General features: G+C 42.3%; 1 protein-coding gene across 1 annotated transcript in view; it reads left to right on the plus strand.

The window, feature by feature from the left end:
• Positions 1 to 15,882, plus strand: part of Syap1 (synapse associated protein 1) — a 32,365-nt gene that overhangs the window by 7,361 nt on the left and 9,122 nt on the right. The window contains exons 3-5 of the mRNA XM_027927394.2: positions 402 to 468; positions 8,259 to 8,332; positions 10,615 to 10,754. Coding sequence (XP_027783195.2) covers positions 402 to 468; positions 8,259 to 8,332; positions 10,615 to 10,754 — 281 coding nt within the window. The remainder of the gene's footprint in view (positions 1 to 401; positions 469 to 8,258; positions 8,333 to 10,614; positions 10,755 to 15,882) is intronic.

Raw genomic sequence — 15,882 nt, forward strand, 5'->3', positions numbered from 1 at the left:
TATACTCAAAATTGAAAAACACTGAAGGATCCATTCTTGTTGAGGAAATGGAGATGTATCGCATTTTTAGCCTTTTTATTCAAAGGAAATGGATAAAATATCTCCATTAGACTTCAAAATCTTGAATGTAAATTGTTATCTAGTAGTAAACTTTTCAAAGTAATTTGAGCCGGGTGCAGTGGTGCACACCTGTAATCCCAGCGATTCAGGAGGCTGAGGCAAGAGGATAGCAAGTTCAAGGCCAACCTCAGGAATTTAGATGCCCTAGTGAGATCCTTTCTCAAAATAAAAAGGGGCTGGGTTGTGGCTCAGTGGTAAAGATCCTCTGGGTTCAATCCCTAGTACCAAAAAGAAAGAAAGAAAGAAATGTAATTTGATTCTTTATGTATTCTTTTTAACAGACAATTATAGGAGATTTTCAGAAGGAGCAGAAAAAATTTGTCGAGGAACAGCACACAAAGAAGTCTGGTACGGTATAGTTTTATCTTAAATACCTGTTATGTGCTGGAATGATACTAAGGCTATGATATTTATTTATTTATTTATTAAAGTTGTTTTTAACTCAGAAGGGCACCGCTTCCCCCTCTGCTTTTTTTTTTTAAAGAGAGAGAGAGAATTTTTTAATATTTATTTTTTAGTTTTCGGTGGACACAACATCTTTATTTTATTTTTATGTGGTGCTGAGGATCGAACCCAGCGCCCCACGCATGCCAGGCGAATGCGTTACCGCTTGAGCCACATCCTGGGCCCCAGGCTATGATATTTAAAAAAAATGTGTATGAGGGCTGGGGTTGTGGCTCAGTGGTAGAGCACTTGCTTAGCATGTGTGAGGCACTGGGTTCGATCCTCAGCACCACATATAAATAAATAAAATAAATGAAATAAATGTCCATCAACAACTTAAAAAAATTTTTTTTAAACGTGTATGAGGCTGGGGATGTAGCTCAGTGGTAAAATGTGTGCTTAGCACATACAGTGCCCTGGGTTCCATTCCAGCATTAAAAAAAAAAAAAGTGTATGTAACAGCCCCCATCCTTCGGATTGCACTAAGACTAGTGGGGAAGACATACTGATAAACATTTGTGGTTTAAAGAAAGGGAGTAAATTGTTCCCAGTGACTGGGACCGTGTGTAGGTCAAGCCTGTAACAGCCCCTCTAGGGAGTTGGCTCTGAAAGGGCGAGTAAGCTTTCATTGCTCATTTCATACCACATGCCCAGCGCAGTGAACACTGTGTACCTAAAGGGCACTTATTAAGTCTTAGTGCCCTTCCTGTTTTCTTTAAAAGAAACGGAGTAGCTTTCTGGGGGAGCCAGGACACCTGCAAGTGACATCACCATGAAAAGTCATGGGGTTTCTTTACTGACAAATGCCTGCTTAAATGTTTGCAGTTATAAGGACTCAAAAATGCCTACTTTTACCATTTGATGATATGCATACCTAAAACCAACCTCCTGTATTTGAATTTGGCAAAAGTAGCATAGATTCAGTTTGAGCTGTGCCATAATTCAGCCAATGATAAGTTCCCACCAGGTATTATTGTGCCTAGGTGAATTCAAAAGTGTGAAGCAGGGGCTGGGGCTGTAGCTCAGTGGTAGAGCACTTGCCTAGCATGTCTGAGGCACTGTTCAAACATCGGAACTACATAAAAATAATTAAAAGAAGAATAAAGTTTTTTAAATGTGATAAAGATATTGTATCTATCTACAACTAAAAAATATATATTAAAAAAAAACTTTTAAAAATGTGAAGCAGCCAGGCACTGTGGCACACACCTATAATCCCAGCAGCTCGGGAAGCTGAAGCAGGAGGTTCTCGAGTTCAAAGCCAGCTTCAGCAAAAGTGAGGCCTAAGCAACTCCATGACACCCTGTCTCTAAATAAAATACAAAATAGGGCTGGGTATGGGGCTCAGTGGTCAAGTGCCCCTGACTTCAATCCCCAGTACCCAAAAAGAAAAAGAAAAAAAAAATTAAAAAGTGTGAAGTAGCTGGGGGCACAGTGGCACACACCTATAATCCCTGGGATTGGTCAGGAGACTGAGGCAGGAGGATCATAAGTTCAAAGCCAGTCTCAGCAGTTTAGCAAGGGCCTAATGAATTTAGCAAGACCCTGTCCTAAATAAAACATAAAAAGGGCTGAGGATGTGGCTCATTGGTTAAATGCCCTTGGGTTCAATCCCTAGGACCAAAAAAAAAAAAAAAAAAAAATGTGAAGAGCTCTTTTGGACAAACTATACAAATTAGCATAATTTTGTGATTAAATGGAAGCAATAAAACTGATCTGGTGGGCTGCTTGCTGTAGGTGCCTCTGCATTAGGAATTGTGAGGGAGTGGGACTGAAAAACTTGGAGGCGATTTTAGTTTTGAGGTACCCATTAGACATCCTGGTGAGAGGAGGGGGTACAGAGGCAGAGAAGGGAACACAGGTGGTTTATCTGGAGAAAATGTAGTCGCTTAGTTGCACTAGCCACCTTTTTTAGTGCTCAATAACCACACATGGTTAATGACTTCCTTTTTATTATTATTATTATTTTAAAATTTATTTATTTACTTATTCATTTATTTTTGGTACTAGAGTTTTAACCCAGGGGCACTTTACCACTGAGCCCTTTTTTATTTTATTTTTTTTAATTTTAAGATAGGGTCTTGGGCTGGGGATGTAGCTCAAGCGGTAACGTGCTCACCTGGCATGCATGGGGCACTGGGTTCGATCCTCAGCACCACATAAAATAAAATAAAGATGTTGTGTCCACCAAAAACTGAAAAATAAATATTAAAAAAATTTCTCTCTCTCTCTCTCCTCTCTCTCTCTTTAAAAAAAAAAAGATAGGGTCTCACTAAATTGGTAAGACTGGCCTTGAATTAAGATCTTCTTGTCTCAGCCTCTCAAGTCACTGAAATTACAAGCATGCACCACCCCAACCAGCAGAAGGCTAATGACTTCTGTGTAGACCCTGCACATATAGAACATTTCCATCATTATAGAACACTTCCATCATTATAGAAAGTCATTTCCATCATTATAGAAAGTCATGTTCATCACTTCAGCTTTAAATAAATTATCTGGTTCCTGTAGTCATTTGCTCCTGTCTAAAGCATATAACAGAATTCAGTGTAGTGATACAGATTAATAGTCAAGTCACATAAAAATAGATGAGCTCCTCCATAAGAGTGTGTCAAGCATAAAGGGAGATGAGAAGATTCACAGTATTTAGGGAACAGAGGAATGGAAGAATTGACAGCTATCCGGTGCCTGCTAAGTAACAGACATTTTGTAATACAGCATCTCATTTAATAAAAGATGTAGTCAGCAAAATTAGAAATTTGCTGAAAGTCACCCAACTGATAAGTGACAAAACTGAAATCTACTATTAAAGCCAATGCCCAAGGGGCTGGAGTTGTGGCTCAGTGGAGTAGCGCTTGCCTAGCATGTGTGAGGCACTGGGGTCGATTCTCAGCACCACATATAAATAAATAAAATAAAGGTCCATCAACAACTAAAAAATATTAAAAAAAAAAAAAAAGCAGTGCCCAACCAGGCATGATGGTGTGCACACCTGTAATCTGAGTGACTGAAAGAGGATAAGACAGGAAGATTGCAAGTTCAAGGCCAGCCTTAGGAACTTTGCCAGACTCTGTTTCAAAATTAAAAGGGCTAGGGATACAGCTTAGTGGCAAAGTGCCCCTCGGTTGAGTCGCTAGTACTGCCCCCCTCACAAAAAACAATCCCAGGAGCTAGGGGTGTAGCTTAGTGATTGGATGCATGCTTAGCATGCATAGAGTCCTGGGTCTGATTGCCCAGCACTACAAAAAATAATTCCAATGCCCATTTACCCAAGAGAGAAGACCCCTAGGCAAGACAAATAATGGAAGCCCAGAGGGGGAGAATTTCCAGGAATAGGCTGAGAGGTGCAGTTACAGTGACCATGAAAAAAGGCACCATGCAGGGCTGGCAGGTAGCTCAGTGATAGAGTACTTGTCTAGCATGGGAAAAGCCCTGGGTTCTGTCCCCAACACCACCAACAAAAAGCACTGGGGCGGGAGGAATGTTTCTCTTGCATTTGTTCTCATGGTCATAGCACCCAGGGAAGTACTTTCCTTATCAATTTGCAAATAAGGAAACCTGCTGTAGAAAAAAAAAGAATTAAGTATCCTTAGGAGTTTAGGTAACCAGGAAGTTATTGGCCACCCTACAAAGAGCAATTTCAGAAGAATCAGGAGTGGGAGGGGCAGTCTCCTTCATACCCAATAACTTGGGCCTTGGGAGGGACCTCATCTGAAGATAAGCAGTGCTGGGAGAGGTGACCCAAGGTAAAGGACTTAAAATGGGCACCAAATTTTTAGTAAAGTGTGTGGGGGAAAAAGTCTTGGGGTGCTGTACTCTAATTTTTTTCTCTAAAGTATGAAAATATGTTTATATTAAAATGTAGCCATGTGTGGTGGTGCACACCAGTAATTCCCAGAGGCCTGGGAGGTTGAGGCAGGAGGATTGTGAGTTCAAAGCCAGCCTCAACAATATAGTGAGGCCCTGAACAATTTAACAAGATCCTGTCTCTAAGTAAAGTATAAAAAGGGCTGGGAATGTGGCTTCATTGTTAAGTGCCCCTGGGTTCAAACCCTGGTACCAAAAAAAATTAGCAGAATGTGTCACATTCCACGACTAAACACTCAGGGTCACTCCAAGTGAACTGGGCTACATAAAATAACCACACAGAGACAGAGATACCTTTTTCTTTGGGTCCTGTGACCGCTCCTCTGACCTTAGGGGTCTGCAGAAAGAGAGTGAGAGAGAGAGCACATGCTGAACCCTTTTATTGGGGAGAAGCCATTCAAATGAAACAAGGGGTCAGATTTCAGTCAGCAGATTGACTAACATCTAGGAAGGCCACACCCAAAGGCAGAGCAAGAGAAGGGGACATACAAAGGGAGTTTCCATGGAACATTCTATCCCAAACAGGACAAAGGGCTAGGATTACAAAAGAATAAGTGAGTGTAGCTCACCCCTAGGGGTATGCCTACTCAGAAGACTGGCCTTGCTATCTGAGCAGGGGGAAAAGACCGAGTGACCAGTCATGGCACTACTGCGCCAGAGTACAGTGATCTTTCAGATCCCCATGGTGCATTAGGACTGGAAAGCGTGGTAACTCAATGTGGCTCCCCACAATAATTGCTACCATTTGCTGGTTTAGGATGAACCAAAGAAAGAACTATGTGCTTATCTCTCCAGCCATCCGTGTGTCCATCCACACTTACGCATAACTTTTCTCACACTTGGTACACGATAAGGATGTGCCTTCCATTTGACTATTGCGATAAAAGGGTTATTTCTACAAAAATATTCCAAGACAGTATTCATTCTCCCAAGAGCCTGTCATGATCACCCCTTGGTCTTCAACAGCTCTTTTGAAGTATCTGCTAGGTCACCAGACTTATGTTTCCTTCAGCTATCGCTGCCCTAACTGCCCGGTCCTCTTTGTTGGTGGCTTTGTGGTAATGCAGGCAGTTTTCTCCAGAGTCACTTTTCTGACTGTGCATTTTGCAAAATTTACCCTCCCCCCACTTTTTTTAAAAAAATAAAAGCTCACCTTTTTTATTGAACAGCTACAGTAGGGGTTTAGTAAAGCCCCTTCTTTAATAAAGAAGGATCATCAGACCAGATTCCTTTTTTACTTCTCCTTGCTTCTGCCCAGAAAGGCAGCAGCAGCAGCAGAAGGGCGGGACCTCCTGTTGCTGCAGCACCAGCTGCTGGAGCAGGTCTGCCAGCCCCCGCATTGCAGATGAGGCTCCTGATGTTGACATTGGCCAGAGTCTTTGCAAACAAGCCAGGCTGAAAAGGTTCAACATTTATAGCAGCTGCTTTAATGAGGGCTTTGAGCGATCCTCCATGACGGTCACCTCATTGGAGTGCAGAATGAGGGCAGAGTAGAAGCAGGCACTCCAGCGCACAATTGCCTTTTCACCTTGAAATGGATTTCCCTGGGTCCGACACGTGTCGCGCAATTGGTAGTGCTAGAATCTGATACCCGCTGGAGGGGTGATTATGTGGAATTTGTGCTCTAAGCAGTTCCCATCCTAGTCTTGCTGTTGGGGGCTGCTGAATGCAGAGTATTAAAGACTCCCCCCCAACACCTGTATGTATATCTTCTATTCTGGTCTCCCAATTCCACACCATTCCCTCTTTCTCCTCACCCTGCTCCTGACTTCTTTGTAGTATATACTGACCTTCTCCAGCTGCACACTGCTCAGGTGGGAAAAAAGCGTCCCCCTCATTGCTTTCCTCCACTCTGAATACCCCACCCCATCTATCATGGACCTCCTTCTCCTCCTAGTCTAAGACAGGGCTCCCGGGTCACCTTATGGACCGGGTGCAGTGGCGCACACCTGTAATCCCAGCAGCTTGGCAGGCTGAGGCAGGAGGATCACGAGTTCAAAGCCAGCCTCAGCAACAGCAAGGCACTAAGCAACTCAGTGAGAACCTGTCTCTAAATAAAATACAAAATAGGGCTGGGGATGTGGCTCAGTGGTTAAGTGCCCCTGAGTTCAATTCCCCCCGCCCCACAAAAAAAGAATACCAGGTCACCTTAGGGAACACCCAGGAAACCTTACAGGACACACCTCTCCAAGGGATTGTCATTTGCTGTCTGACATGGAATTTACAGAGCTGAATTCTAATCATCTCTGTTTTGTAGGCCCCAAAACACTTGGGCTACATTTGTGTCATTTGGGTATTCCCAGTGTTTAGGTTCTAACTGCTTAGTGAGGATTTGATCCCAGTCCTATTACTTATTGCCTTTGATTTGTCTTTTTTCATTTACATTCACTCCCAAAAATCCTTTCTCATTCCCCGGCATATATATATTTTATATATATATATAAATTATTATAATTTTTTTAGAGAGAGAAAATCTTTTTTTTTTTTTTTTGGTAGATGGACACAATAACAATGCCTTTATTTTTATGTGGTGCTGAAAATCAAACCCGGGTCCCGCCCATGCTAGGCGAGTGCTCTACTGCTGAGCCACAATCCCAGCCCAACACATATTTTTTTAAATTTTTTTTTAGTTGTAGATGGATACAATATCTTTGTTTTTATTTATTTTTATTATGTGGTGCCAAGGATCGAACCCAGGGCCTCATGAGTGTGAGGCAAATGCTCTACCACTGAGCTATAATCCCAGCCCCCCAGTCACACATCTTGCTTTGGTTTTGGTTTTGATTTTGAGATGGGGTTTTTCCAAGTTGCCCAGGCTGGCCTCAAACTCCTGGATCCTCCTGCCTCAGCTTTCTGAGTAGCTGGGACAACAGGCATGCACTGCCCTGCCTGATCACTCACTTAGAACCAATCCTCATCACTTTTGTCATAAATCAATTACAGTAACTTCCTAAAAATATTTTTGTTTGGAAAATTATTTCAATTTACAGAAAGGTTGCAAGAATAAAAATAACACAAAGAACACCCAATTGCCAGTACCTAGAACATTAAAGTTTTGTTCATTTATGTAGTGTCTCCTTGCTCTTGCTGTGTCTGTGTGTCTTTTTCTCCTGGTCCATTCAGTATGCACTTCCAAAAGAACCTAGGCTTATTCTCTTTCATAATTATAATATAGTTAATGGCATTAGGAAACTTAACATTCATATAATGCTTTATCATTTATCCATTAATTTTGTCAATTGACCCAGTGACAGCCTTTATAACATTTCCCCCCTGAGTACAGAATCTAATCAAGGACAAGATATTGGACATGTTACTTAACTTCCTTTAATATGGAACATTCCAGTAGCCTTTCTTTTTCTTTTATGACATTAATGTTTTTGAAGAATACTCCTCCTCCTCCTTTTACATTCAGGCTTTGTCTGATGCTTCCTCATCATTAGATTCATATTATGAATTCTTGGCCAGTGTATCTCATAGGTGGTGGTGTGTCCTCAGGATATCACATCTGGAGGTCTACAGTGTTGTTCTCCCACCTTGTCGGTGACATTGATTTTGATCACCTGGTTAAGGTATTATCCAGTTCTCCATCGTATCATTCAAGTAGAGTTATTTTTTACCAAATTCATAAAGTTTTACCAAATGTATCAAATTCATAAATTAAGTCTGGATATTACAATGAATGTTCATGTCTGGGCACTTACTACTAAATTGCCATTTTAAGTGGTCATGTAGAAACTTTCTCATTCTTTGAAACCATAGATTACAGTGGAACCATTATAATCTATTTTATTCTCCTTTCTTCTTTGCCATTAAAAACTATACAGAAGCAGCTGTGCCCCCGTGGGTCGACAGTAATGATGAAGAAACAATTCAACAACAAATCTTGGCCTTATCTGCTGTAAGTTTCTTGAGATATCCTGAATATAAAGTACTTACTTCCTATCCTTGTACATCTCTGTAGATATAACTTTGTCCTTAACTGAATTTTTTCTTCTATAGTTTTTCTTAAACATTTTGAGATGTTAGAAATGTCCACATCAACTGTTATTGTTATTTTTTATTAACTTTCTAGATTTGGGCTTTTTAGTTGTTGTTGGGCCATGCTTGGGATTGAATCCAGGGCTACTACATGCTAGATAAGTGCTCTGCTACTGAACTACATTGTCAGCCCTTCTTATTTTCAATTAGTTTATCCTTAAGGTATTTTGTTTTTTTCATAATGTAAAAGTATAGCCTATTATGTGAAAATTCTTTCAGCCTTAAAAGGATACTTTTGGCCAGGCATGGTGGCACATGCCTATAATCCCAGTGACTTGGGAGACGGTGACTAGAAAACTGATGCAAGGAGGATCCCAAGTTTAAGACCAGCCTCAAAGACTTAATGAGACCCTATCTCAAAATAAAAAGTAATTTAGGCCAGATGCTGTGGTGCACACCTATAATCCGAGCATTTTGGGAAGCTGAGGCAAGAGGATCACAAATTCAAAGCCAGCCTTGGCAATTTAGAAAGGGCCCTAAGCAAGACCCTGTCTCAAAATAAAAAATAATAAGGGCTGGGGATGTGGCTCAGTGGTTAAATACCCCTGGTTGGGTTCAATCCCCAATTTAAAAAAAAAAAGATTGCTGGGCCAGTGGTACAGGCATGTAATCCCAGCAGCTTGGGAGGCTGAGACAGGAGAATCACAAGTTCAAAGCCAGCCTCAGCAACTTTGAGGCGCTAAGCAACTCATTGAGAACTTGTCTCTAAATAAAATATAAAATAGGGCTGCAGAGTCAGTGATCGACTGCCCCTGAGTTCAATCCCTAGGTACTAAAAGAAAAAAAAGGTTGGTTTATAACAGGGCAAGGGAAAGTTGAGGGGAGCCAGTTATTCTCCTCTCCTCTCTCTGTTGTATGCATCCTAGCACAATGCCTTTTGCATCAGAAACTTGCAAAAGGAGGGCTGGGGGTGTAGCTCGGTGGTAGAGCATGTGCCTAGCATGCTCAAGGCCCTGTGTTTGATCGCCTGCACCAAAAAATTTTAAATAAAAAGAAAGTAGCAAGAGGCACCAGGTGTGCAGGAGTGATCTGTTGAAAGGATTGTGTGAAAAAGTTAGAAGCAACTAACTTTCAAGTTCATAATCCTAAGGTGGCAGGATCTTGCTGTGTCACCATCCCTGTGGGTAGTATCCCACCCGGTGGCAGTGTTCATCTTGCAGAGTCAAGTGATTGTTCTGGATTAAAGTGTCCAGAAAACCTACATGATGTGTAAGATAGCACACTGAGTTTGAAACTCTGCTAAAGCAGAACTGTACCTGGGAGGGGCAGACTTGGAGTTCTGGCTGTGCCCCTCAATAGACCACATGCCTGACCTTGGACAGGCCATTTTTGCTTCCCTAACCCTTTTTCCTCATGTGTAAAATAAGAATAGAGGTGTTTGCTTCCTGGAATCCTTAGCAAATAGGCCAGAATAGTGGGTAAGTATTGAGTAATAATTTGTACCCACTCTAAGAACCACTGTCTCCCTTACTGGTTAAAAAGGGCTGGAAATTTAAAAAAATAATAATAAATGAAAACATTTTCTAAAAAAAGAAATAAAGGGCTATAGATATAGCTCAGTTGGTAGAGTACTTGCCTTGCATGCACAAGAAGGTTCAATCCCCAGCACCATACAAAAAAAAAGAAAGAAAGAAAAAGGGTTGGGGGTGTAGCTCAAAAGTGATAGGCAAGCGCCTAGCACTTTTCTGGGATGTGTGAGGCCCTGGGTTTGATCCACAGCACTGCAAAAAAGAAAAAAGAAATGAGATGGGTTTTTCCCACATGACCACACGGCTCACTGACTCTTCAACTTTGGGTTAGAATGTTTCTAAGAGGATTTACATTCGTTTTTCACATACCTAATGGTGCCCACTAAAACAAACGTGTATCTGTATGATTTCAAAATATGTGCTTTCAGCCAGTCACATGATTGAATTGCCTGGCCTCCCAAGAGGCTCTCTCCAGGTGAGTGTTAAAAAATCCATGAAAGGATCTGTTGTTCTCTAGTCTCTCTTAAAGTGGGTAGGTCAGTGATAGCTTAGTGGACTTTGTGGCTGAAGGCTCTAAGTGGAATTCAATACTTGTCCAATCTATGAACATTGTGACCTATTAATTGCAGTTTGTGGTCCCCCCCCCCCATGTTTTTCTCCCTTTTCATCAAAGGACAAGCGGAATTTCCTTCGCGACCCTCCGGCTGGTGTGCAATTTAATTTCGACTTTGACCAGATGTACCCCGTTGCCCTGGTCATGCTCCAAGAGGACGAGTTACTGAGCAAGATGAGATTCGCCCTGGTTCCTAAACTGTAAGCACTGTTCCCAAGCTGGAGTGGCACTGCTCACACAGCTCTGACTTCCATTTCCTGATGGCCATGGTTATGTGCACAGTGACAGGGAAGAATCATCAAAGAGAGGGCCAGAATAGTCTCAAGACTATCCACCCATAAAAATGGGCCCTGCAGCCCTTCACAGTTCCCAGCTGGCAGGGTGCCATCGACTCCAAACCCAGGACCGACTTGGCAGGAAGTTTGTGGTGAGGATAGGATGTGCTCTTATCCCAGTTAGAAGGTGGAACACGTTTTCTTTCAGAAACAACAAATATTCCTGTGTCTCCTCAAATAAAAGTCAGGCCTACAGAGCTCATTAAGACCATTGCCATTTTAGAACAGGCTCCTGCCTTTTTTCAAGCCGAGGATGTTCTCTATTCAGGCTGTGCTCTCCAGCAGCTGTGTTTTGTTCTTGTTCTTGTAGTCTTTCCTGCACCCGAAGGCCTTTCCCCACTCAGAAAATCCCTGCTGTCCCTTTAGCTCCATCACAAATAAGCATGTGCTCTCAGACCTGGCTTTGCCAGCAGGGGGCACCCTTCTCCTCTGCTGCTTCCTTTGGCTTTTGTGTTCCTTTCCTCATCCTTTTCTAGTTCATTCCCTTGTGTTGAATTTGTCCTGTGCATTTGTTGTTTTTTTGTTTGTTTGGGTTTTTGTTTTTGTTTTTGGTATCAGAAATTAAACCCAGGGGCAGTTAACCACTGAGCCATATCCCCAGCCCTTTTTTATTTTTTGAGACAGGGTCTCGCTAAGTTGCTTAGGGCCTCACTAAGTTGCTGAAGCTAACTTTGAACTTGTGATTTTCCTGTCTCAGCCTCCCGTGCCACTGAGATTTCAGACATGCTCCACCACACCCAGTTTCTATCATGTTTAATAATACTGGGTTTTTTGTTGTTTGTTTATTTGTTTATTTATTTATTTATTTTGAGAATACTTGGGATTGAACCCAGGGATGCTCTACCACTGAGCAACACCTCCAGCTCTTTTCATTTTTTAAGACAGGAAGACAGGATATCACTAAGTTGCTGAGCCTGGCCTTGAACTTGCACTCTTCCTACTTCAGTCTCCTGAGTAGGTGGCATCACAGGCACTTTTAGCACTCTTACTCTTGTTCTTGGATACATGATCTTCCTCTTCCCTGAGACATGGATTATAATTTTCTGGACATACATTTTTTTCCTATGTGGATTGTTTGGTTTTTTGTTTCTTTGGCACTGAGGATTGAACCCTGGGGTACTTAACCACTGAGCCATATCCCCAGCCCTTTTTTATATTTTATTTAGAGACAGGGTCTTGCTGAGTTGCTAAGTGCCTCACTAAGTTGCTGAGGCTGACCTTGCACTTGTGATCCTCTTGCCTCAGCCTCCCAAGCCGCTGGGATTACAGGCATGCACCACCACACCTACCTCCTATGTGGTTTTCTCAGAATCTCTTTGTTTATTTTGGACTCTGTTGTTTGTGTTGCAGGCCCTGCTTACCCATTCTTCTGCAGTAATGGTGCTGTGCTTAAAGGGTACTTGGACACTCCATGTTGGGACAGGCCTTTTGGATTGTGGTAGCTCAGTAGCTATAAAAGAGTAGCTTCCCATATACAACCAGAGATATGAAAGATCATGCTCCATATGTGTAATAAGAATTGTAATGCATTTCACTGTCATGTATAAATTAAAAAAAGAGTAGCTTCCCCATAGAAGTCTCCTCAGCCTCCTGGCTGGCTATAGATAGGAAACAGAAAAGGGCCTGCTTCTCTCTGGCTGCACACCCCCACTTCTGCAGGCAGCCCGGCGCAGCTTTCTCTGGTCAACAAAGTAGGTTACTATTTGCCTGTTGACTTTTCAGCTTCCACTGTCCCTCGCTCTCCTGTTCTCATCGTCCTTGTGGGATTAATCTGTTTAATTCCTTTTCTGTTATTTCCGTGGCATTTTCCGAGGGAGTTGAGATGAGCACATGTTTGTTTTGCTATGTTTAGCTGGCCACATAGGGATTTTGACAAATATTGCCTAGCCTTTGGGTCCACACAGGAGCACAGGTCTTTGTGTCTATGAAAGCACCTCTTTTGAAATGATCTACCAGACGTGAAAAACCAGTTATATAGAATCCTTTCTTTCTGTTTTTTTTTCTTTATAGTGAAACTCTTCTCTCCACCATTATTAACATATTGGTGGTAAATTTCTACAGCTTTACCTACCCTCCCCAAAGAAAAACATGTTTTTTTTTTTAATTTGTCAATTGTCCTTTATTTTATTTATTGATATTCAGTGCTGAGAATCGAACCCAGTGCCTCACATATGCTAGGCAAGCGCTCTGCCACTGAGCCCCAGCCCCAGCCCCAAAAAACATGTTTTATGGCTAAAATTTCATTACAGATCTCATCTATAGATCTGTCTAAAAATAGCTCCTTTTAAAAGTCAATGATATAAAGAAAATGTACCATCTAATTTTAAAAAAATATTTCTTTTAGTTGTAGATGGACACAATACCTTTATTTTACTTATTTTTTTTATATGGTGCTGAGAATCGAACCCAGGACCTCACACATGCCAGGCAAGTGCTCTACCACTGAGCCACAACTTCAGCCCCCATCTAATGTTTCATTGCATATGCTCATAAAACTTTAGAAATTTGCTTTTGGGGGGGGGCTTTTTTGTTTTTGTGGTTCTGGGGATTGAATCCAGGGCTTCTATCACCAAAGTATATGCCCAGCCCTTTTCTAATTTTATTTTGAGACAAGGTCTTGCTGTGTTGCCCAGGCTGGCCTTGAACTTGCAATACTCTTGCCTCAGACCCCCAAGTAGCTGGCATTACAGGCGTGTGCCACTGCGCCCAGCAGGCGTTGACTGTTTTTTAATTTTTAGTTTGTTTATCATTACGTGGTGCTGAGGATCAAACCCAGTGCCTCACATGTATGAGGCAAGCACTCTACCACTGAGCCACAACCCCAGCCCCAGGCATTGACTTTTAAACCCTTTATATATATAATGTGTGTATGAGTGCGTATCTGTTTGAAGCTCTTTCATCTTATAATTTGAGATCATGCCTAGTCTGTATAACTGCCTCTGAGGGAAGAGTAGCAAGGCTGTGGGGTCCAGGTGGGCTTCATGACCTTTAGACTCCATCAACCTCAGGATCATTCAAATCACTCTGGGCCATGTGCTAGGCTCCCTGCCATAACTCATGTCAAGTATCATCAAGCACTGAGTTGGTGGGACCTATAGCCCAAGGTACTTAGGGCAGGAATATCCACAATTTTGGTTCTTGACTATTTTGGATCCTCTCTGCTGATAATTTTAATTTTTTTCTTTGTTTATGGTACTGGGGATTGAACCCAAGAGTACTCCACCACCAAGCCCCTTTTTAGTTTTTATTTTGAAACAGGGTGTCACTAAGTTGCCCAGGCTTGTCTTGAACTTGTGATCCTCATGCCTCAGACTTCAAGTTGCTGGGATTAAAGACATGCCTGGCTGAATGGTTGTTTTTGTTAATCTGAAGAGCAAACTGTGCCCATGAGTCACCATGGAGACATAAGTACACCCACGGTTCATGTTGGGCATTTCATGGAGCTTAGAATTAAGAGGGATTTAGGCAACCCACTACCTCCTGGGAAGGGCCAGTTCACTTTTGTATGGTTCCGATGTTATATGGTTTAAGATCCTAGAGCTTGTCAGGTTAAACAGGCCCAATGCTTAGTTCCTCGGGGGTCTTCTTTTGGAGTGGGGGTATCAGGGATTGAACTCAGGGGCACTTGACTACTGAGCCACATCTCCAGCCCTATTTTGTGTTTTATTTAGAGACAGGGTCTTGTTGAGTGCTTAAGGCCTCGTTAAGTTGCTGAGGCTGGCTTTGAACTCGTGATCCTCCTGCCTCAGCCTCTCGAGTCACGGGGATTACAGGTGTGTGCCATCACACCCAGCCCCTCTCTTTACCTCTGTATCCTCCTTACTATATAGGTGATTTGCCTCCAAATATCATTGTTGATTTTTTTTGTTGTTATTGTTTTGTTTTTTAGGGTTTTTTTGCTACTAGGGATTGAACCCAGAGGTGCTTTACCACTGAGTCACATCCCCAGCCCTTCTTATTTTTGAGACAGGGTCTCACTAAGTTGCTTAGGGCCTCATTAAGTTGCTGAGGCTGGCCTCAAACTTGCAATCCCCCTGCCTCAGCTTCTATAGTTGCTGGGATTACAGGCATGTGTCACCACACCCAGCTCTAGATACCTTTTGAATTGTCAGTGTCCCCATTAAAATGAGTTCTCAGGAGTGAATGTGATGTTTCCTACTTGCAGGAGACTTCTCTTGTGCAATTTTTAATGTAGGTGAAGATTTCATTACCTCTCCCCACACCCTGCCCCTGCTTTGGTTCTGAGGATTAAGGAACACTTTACTACTGAGCTATACCCCAACCCTTTTATTTTTTTATTTTCAGACAGGATCTTTTTCAGTTGCCCAGGATGACCTCATACTTGTGATCCTCCTGTCTCAGCCTTAGCCTTGTGAGTTGCTGGGATTACAGGTCTGCACCACTGTGCCTGCTTCATTAGCTCTTTTGGCAGCTGTAATATACTGTTGCTTGCTCAGTTAAACTCGCGGTCAGCTATAACCAATTATAAACTGCTGGTAAGCCAGCTCTCCATTTTGCAGAACTACTTCCAAAAGATGTTATGAGAAAAAGGGAATTGTGAGCCAGGCACTGTGGTACATGCCTGTCGTCCTAGCTGCTCAAAAGATAGAGGCAGTTTGATGGCTTAAAGTTTAAGGCCAGCTTGGGCAACTTAGTGAGACTAGCCTCTCTTAAAAATAAATGAATAGCCGGGCACAGTGACATATGGCTGTAATCCCAGCGGCTCGGGAGGCTGAGGCAGGAGGATTGCTGAGTTAATAGTCAGCCTCAGCAAAAGTGAGGCACTAAGCAACTCAGCAAGACCCAGTCTCTAAATAAAATACAAAATAGGACTGGGGATGTGCCTCGGTGGTTGAGTGCTCCTGAGTTCAATCCCTGGTACCAAATAAATAAATAAAACTAGAGATATAGCTCAGTGGTAGAGCACTTGCCCTAACATGCATAAGGCCCTGGGTTCAATCACCACACTGCAAAAGAATAACAGAGAAAGAGA

This window comes from Marmota flaviventris, chromosome X (assembly GCF_047511675.1).
Source record: "Marmota flaviventris isolate mMarFla1 chromosome X, mMarFla1.hap1, whole genome shotgun sequence".
Lineage (NCBI taxonomy): Eukaryota > Metazoa > Chordata > Mammalia > Rodentia > Sciuridae > Marmota > Marmota flaviventris.